The 7,353-nt window shown below is 37.2% G+C and overlaps 1 protein-coding gene across 12 annotated transcripts in view; it reads left to right on the top strand.

Annotated features, from left to right (window-relative positions):
• The window catches only part of usp13 (ubiquitin specific peptidase 13), a 156,632-nt gene that overhangs the window by 59,353 nt on the left and 89,926 nt on the right, over positions 1-7,353 (top strand). For all 12 annotated transcript variants that reach the window (XR_015852218.1, XM_088349641.1, XM_088349632.1 and 9 more), the window contains 4 exons: positions 591-662; positions 828-933; positions 1,704-1,829; positions 5,949-6,102. Coding sequence is in view for 11 of the 12 variants with exons in the window: in XM_088349641.1 (XP_088205767.1) it covers positions 591-662; positions 828-933; positions 1,704-1,829; positions 5,949-6,102 (458 nt within the window). In the remaining variant the exon portion in view is untranslated. The remainder of the gene's footprint in view (positions 1-590; positions 663-827; positions 934-1,703; positions 1,830-5,948; positions 6,103-7,353) is intronic.

Genomic DNA, 7,353 nt, shown 5'->3' with positions numbered 1-7,353 from the left:
GTTTTTGAATGTCAGAAATGTATATTTGTGAATGTTGAGCTGTTATATTGGTTTCCCTGATGAAAATAAATAATTGAAATGGGTATACATTTGTTTTTTGTTAAGTTGCCTAATAATTATGCACAGTAATAGTCACCTGCACACACAGATATCCTCCTAAAATAGCTAAAACTAAAAAAGCCCCACTCCAACTTCCAAAATATTCAGCTTTGATATTAATGAGACTTTTGGGTTCATTAAGAACATGGTTGTTGTTCAATAATAAAATTAATCCTCAAAAATACAACTTGCCTAATAATTCTGCACTCCCTGTATATATATATATATATATGTATATATATGTATATGTATATGTATGTATGTATATGTATGTATGTATTTTTTGGTTTGTTTGTTTATTATTTCAAATAGTGGGTATTGACTTTTCCAAGTTGTTTTTGGTAATATATATTTTTTCAATATTATTTTCATCTTTTTGGGGGGATTTTTTTGTTATATGTATATTTTCTTTGTCCCTGTGAAAAAAGTGGATTTTTAAAAAGATCAATATGGGATAATTTTCTGACTAAAATATATTTTTGGATGTCTAGGTATGTTGGGAACCTTCAGAGAATATTTGACTATTCCCCTCTTGACCCCACACAAGACTTTGCCACACAAATGTAAGTCATTTCAGCACTTTGCTACAAAAACATGCTTGAATAACAAAATTTAACAATTATAGATATGGAAAAAAATAAAACAGATCTGACAAGGGAAGACGTCATCCCAAAATAGACCAGAGCCCTTTTCTCATGTCCTATTTTGACGTGTGTTTTTTTCCAAAGGGCTAAAGTGGGCCACGGGCTCCTCTCAGGCCAGTATTCCAAACCACCCATGAAATCCGAACTCATCGAACAGGTGATGAAAGAAGAATACAAAGTACTCAACTCGGTATGTTACGCGCCGCGAAGTAGCCTGCACTAACATGCTGCTAACACCACTACTTACAAACAAAAAAAAAACTTCTACTCAAAAGCTGACCTAGGAATGAGTCGTTTGCCTTTTGGTCGTGACGCTAACGCTGATCGCGTATATTCCAGAATGTGCTTGTGCAGTCTGAAAATAGCAGTAGGCTGCAACGTCACATTGTGGAACCAGCTGTTGCTGGTCTCAGACCTTTCATGTTTAACAAAAATTTGCATTGATAAAATTAATTGTCAATACATACTAAAGGGATTCTAGCAAGAAATTCACATTTGGAGTGATAAGTTTGAACTTCAGTAGTGCCGGCGTAGACATTCCCTGTCCCGGTGCATGTTCATCTTCCAAGACCAGACCGAGCATTCGGATTAAGAAAAGAGGAACTGCTGAGAGCAGTTAAGTTAAGGACTTTTATTACAAAGTTACTGAATAAAATAAAACTGAGTATGCTCTGGGCTGACTAGAAGATTTTGAAGGCTCTATAATAAGGGCTAACAAATCGGAAGACCATTGCTACGAAGGTACTGATATGAAAGGATACATTGAACCATCATATGAATACAGCAAGTTAATCTTACAACATCAAGATTTGTAGTTTTACAATGTAAACATTCCATGAATGCAAAAAAAGGGAAAACAATGGAGTTATTTTTTATATGACAATGACCAAATTATTATTTTGCTTCCAGTCACCCTGCTTACTTTTGTTGTGTGGTTAAAGCCGATTATGTTTGTGGCAGCACCAACAAAAAGGCATCTCCCCCCGGATGCTGAAAGCTCTGGTCAGCTGGGGACATCCGGAATTTTCCTCCAACAGGCAACAGGACGCACAAGAATTCTTCCTGCATATGATCAACTTGGTGGAGGTGAACTGAATTTAACCTCGGTTTCTCCATGATGTCATTGTTTTGACTGGGAATTTAGGGTAATATTGAACAAACCTTTTTTTTTTTAAAAATCATACTTTCAGGGGATGCAGGATACTTATCGGCTCAATAGGTATGGAATCCATAACAGCAAAATATGACGTCATAGTTATTAGCCTGATAGAAAGAAAAGACCCGATAATTAGTCACTCTGCGCCACACTATATTATTCATTCAGCCGGTAATGCTTGTTTAAAACATTTGAAACATTCATGTTCCCTATGAAAATAGATTTTGATATTCTAAACAGGTAGTAGCATAACTTGTCGTGCCTCCTATCTACCTCTTCATAATGTGGGCGAGGCACTGGAGAGCTCTCCAGAATATACTTGAGTTTTCTGTACAAGTAGTGGCACAACTTGGTTGTATTTCTTCTTTACCTCTTCATAATGTGGGCGAGGAACTAGATAATTTGCCAGAATGTATCTCGATTTTCTAAAGAAGTAGTTGCACAACTGGGTTGTGTCTCCTCTTTCCCTCTCCAAAATGTGCACACGACACTCACCAAAATATATTTTGATTTTCTAGAGAAGTGTTGTTTGTGTTTGTTGCTTTTTATTTAGGAATAAAAACAACATTAATCACTAATTAAAAAAGGAAACAACAAAATATATGCAAATAAACAGATATTCAATACAATAGTATGATACACAAACATGTGCCCAAAGTGGGCTGAAGCTGAATTTTTTAAGTGTGTACCCCTATTTATTTTTTCCTTGCAGGGAAGACATATTCAAAATCAAAACAAGAAAACAGAACCTTACGCCAGAAAAGGGAAATTGGAAACAAAGAATTTGCACTTTTTTCAACACATTTATCAATCATACATATAGTATATAATTTTTGTAATTGATATAAACTAGGGACATTTTAATGTCACCAACTAAATCGTTCTATTAATGAAAAGTAATAGCAGAACTTGGTCATGTCTCTTTCCTACCTCTCAGTAGTATGTGCAAGGCACTGGAGAGTTTGCCAAAAATGTTTAGAATACCTAGAGAAGTACTAGTAGAAGTTTCTCAGATCTCCTCTCTCCTTCTCTAAAATGTGCGCAAGAGACCAGATGGCTTGTCTATAAATGCCTAGGATAAAGTGTTTGTACGGGCTTCTGAACTTTAGCCTGCACTTTGATTATTATTTTTATTATTTTCATTTTTTCAGCACATTTCCTTCTGCATGAATGCCGACTTAATCAAAATGAAGGCTTATTAATGAAAATTGACAACTGTCAAACCAAGTCCACAACTGATGCCTTAATGGCAACACAATATGTTACTTTTCTGTACTAAACGTGCACAAATTGTAGTGTACACAATACAAGGTTTTGTACTCCTATAGCATATCATAGATAGCATAAATTTGCATCACGTGCTGTTGACCCTTTGCGCACACATGACCTAACCACGTGACGACACCATGGCGGACAGCAGGGTGAAGCCAGTAGACAACAACAACAAAAGCCACAGCAAGTGCCATTTAGAAAAACAAAAGCTAGCCATAGTAATGCTAGCTAGCGAGTAATACAGTCTTCCACCGAACAAGTCACACATCTGACCAAATCGTCCAGTCTGCCTGACTGCAGTCCGCACAATCCGTACCCATCTATCTATCTATCTATCTACCTTGGTCATATCCCTCAAGAGGGGTGACCGACAGCAAGACAAACATACAGAAACAAAGAAAATAAAGGAAAAAATAACAAAAAAAACACACACAAACATTTTTGGACCATGGCCAACCCAAATGCCCAAACACCCAAACAAATTAGGCACCTCGGCACCTAAGTTGGTCATGCTTTCGTCCCTCCAGATGAAACTGGACACAAGAAAGCGGCCGTGTCACTCGGGTCAGGGTGACACAACACACTCTTCTGTTCAACAGCAGGCCCGACAGCTTTCACTGGTTTACCCCTGCCGCATCATACGGGTGCTCAGCCCATCCTTTAGAACGCGTCCACAATCCCACTATCCTTTCACAACACCCTTCCACTCCTTCCTATCACCAACAAGAGCTCTAGCTTCCATTATATTTAGACCTCTTTCCTGCAGTGCACTCATAACACTATCCAGCCACGTCAATCGCGGCCTCCCTCTTGGTCTCCTTCCATTTATTTCAGCTCTGTAGATCCTCTTCAACATTTTCTCCTCATCCATCCTCTCCATGTGTCCAAACCAACCGAGTACTCTCTTATCAACGCGCTTGCTCAGTTCCCCTACTACTCCAGTTCTGTCCCTCACAATTTCATTTCTCAATCTATCCAATCTTGTCAACAATCCGTACCACTATATTATAAATGGACTATTCTCATACACCTGTGCTGATCTAAAAGCTAGGAAAAGTCTGGATGCTTAACGTGTTGATGCGCTTCCTTGTGCCAAAAAATAAAAACCCCGGCGCAAAATGTTCCTCTCGCGCAAACGTTAATAAAACGACTATGAATTGATGTTTTTGGGGAATATACAACCCCTAGCAAAAAGTAGGGAATCACCAGTCTTGAGCAAGCCCTTAATCAGACATTTTATTCTGTAGAAAAACGTCAGATCACAAACTTAAAACAATCATAAAATCATTCAAAATTGTAACATATTGGCATTCAGACACACCTAGATAAACTAAGAAAAATCATTGGCCTGGTTAGTACTTGGATGGGAGACCACCTGGGAATCTGTAAGCTTGCCCTGCAACTGGCTGGTAATCAGTTCTGGGTGTCCCCAGCCAACTGCATGAAGATGACTGGGATGGGCTCCAGCACCCCTGCGACCCTACTGAGGATAATGGATGGCTGGATGGACAATGCATCATACCACTGAGCAAAAACTGTGATAGCATTCCTTGGGGAAAGACGCATCCAGTCAATGCCATGGCCTGCAAATAGCCCAGGTCTCAACCCATTTTAACAATTGTGGTGGAAATTTAAAAAAAAATGTCCACAGTGAGGCTTTGACCCACAATTATGATCTGGCAGCTGCAATCAAAGAGAGTTGGCACCAGATTGATGAAGAAGTTTGTTACTCATCAGGTCCATGCCTCAGAGACTGCAAGCTGTCATAAAAGCCAAAGGTGGTGCAACCAAATGTTATGATTGTTTTTTTTTTTAATGATTCCATAGTTTTTCCTCAGAATGGAGTGATTCTATTTGTTTCCCCTGGCGCTTGGTCTATAAAAAGTAGCATTTACTGACCAATTTTAGTTTTTTTATTCATTTCCTTTAGTGTTTCTGAATGCCAAGTAGTTGCACATTTAAAAAACGTTGTTTTCATGCTTTTTATCAGAGTTTGTTCTACAGAATAAAATGTCGGGGTGAGTACTTGTCCAATGATTGAAGACTGATGAGTCCATACTTTTTTCTGGGGGTTGTAATAGAATAGTAAATCATTGGGCATTTGCACCTTGTATAGAAATCAATATTGGGCATGTTGAAAATATTTATTTCGGTGAAATGACGTTTTATCTCTGGAATGTTTGTCTTCTGTTTTATCCATTGATAATTTGGCTGTTCATTTTGGCGTCTAAGCTTATGGCAAAGTACATAAGTTTTTAATACAATGATATTAGGAAGTATACTGTTTTGAATTGCTGGTTAATCGCAATAAAAACAGCCTGTTTACATATTAAGAAATGGCAACGGTAAGACATAACGTTAGCTAGTTAAAACTAGCTAGCTTGTTAGCCGGTTAACACTAGGGTCAATAAAATACTTCTACAGTTGTTAGTTGGCCAAATGTTACGTTTGCCCAATCTAGCCTTTGTATATTTTTATTTATTTATTTTAGCTACTAATGTGTAAAGCTAAGATAATGTCCCTTTATGAATGAGTGACATTTATTTCCAAGGCAAGTGTAACATTCAGTATTTGAGCACTATTATAATGTTTACAAATGATGTATTTTCTCATCTTGAACACAGACATCTTGCGTCTGAATTTCTTTCTAAACATAGCATGTTATTTAAAAAAGAAAAGTTATCAGTCTTCCGTCTATATGAGCAGGATTTTATCGTTCATCGATAGGAACCAGTTATGGTGCATCTTTAAGTTAAAATGCCAGCACATGTGTTCAGAGGAACAGCAGCAGTTCAGAGAATCCGAGCAACGCCTTCCGTTTTCTGATGGAGGAGCGAGTCCAGTGTTGCCAGACACGCCGGGTTCGATACACTCAGCGGGTGGATTACTGCATCCAGCTGCCGGCACCTGTGGACGCTGCCATCAACCGAGGTAACCCAGGGAGCCTGAAGGCATCACAAACTTAACTACTTTGGATCTAAAACCATCTTTTTTTTTTTAAATGACATTAATCTTAACAAAACTATCCAAATTAGTTGTGTACTTTAAAAAAAAATGTATTTGAACATTATTAATTAAAACAGGACAAAAACAATGACTCAACAACAAAAGTAATGTTAGCATAACATGTTTGAAAAGGGGTAGAAAGAAGCAGACGCTTATTTTCCCTACCCCTTCATCTTCCCTATTAGGTCAAGTCATGTTTATATGTATAGCCCTTAATCACAAGGGGTCTCAATTACATTTTACAGATAGCTCCTCTTTTGTGTCCAAGTATAAAAAAAATTCACGGACATACTTATTACATGGTTCGCATATCAATAATTATAACAATAACAATAGTCACATATTTTATGCACTAATCATCGTAGTAGCCATCTATTAATGTTATAATGCCATTAGTCACTAAATATCATTGTGATACCAATGATAATAACAACAATAGCAATAATAACAGTTAATTATATAATAATTGTAAAAATAACAATAAGGTTACCTAGTAAACGCAGTATTTCCAATCTAGTATCACTCATACCCCATTTCCTTCATTTCTGTATTCTGCCAGTTGTGTTTTTTTGTATTTAAATTTTAACACGTGAATAGTTGAACATTGTTTGATCACCTCTTGTAAATTGTTCCAAAGTTTTACTCCACACACAGACACACATATACTTTTCCTTGTGGTTCTCACTTTTGGGATTTTGAATTTACTACAGCCCCTTAAGTTATAAGGGGCCGAGTGAATAATTTTTTGGATGTTTTCTGTCACTATGTTTATTTTTACCTTAAATAGCAGTTGTGAAGTGAGAAATTTTACTAAATCATCCAATTATAAAAATTTGGACTGCAGGAATGAAATATTACTATGATCCCGACATCCTACCCTGTTTATGGTACTAATTGCACGTTTTGGGAGGATAAAAAGGGGCTGTGGTGAACTTTTGTAATGATTGCCCCAGACCTCTGCACCATATGTAAAGTATGGCAGAACTAGAGAACAATATAATAAATACAATGCATTATAGTTTAAAAGGATTTTGGCTTGATTCATTCTTGAAATGCTTTTAGAAACCGTAGTTTGTATGTGTCTGCTGTGTGTTTTCCAGCTTAATTTATTGTCTACTATGACCCCCAAAATTTCTTATACTGATACTCTGCTATTTTCCCCTTGCTTCCTCCCCG

This window comes from Urocampus carinirostris, chromosome 12, assembly GCF_059441175.1.
Source record: "Urocampus carinirostris isolate Australia breed hairy pipefish chromosome 12, RoL_Ucar_1.0, whole genome shotgun sequence".
Classification (NCBI taxonomy): Eukaryota; Metazoa; Chordata; class Actinopteri; order Syngnathiformes; family Syngnathidae; genus Urocampus; species Urocampus carinirostris.
This window is presented reverse-complemented; position numbering and strand designations above follow the sequence as displayed.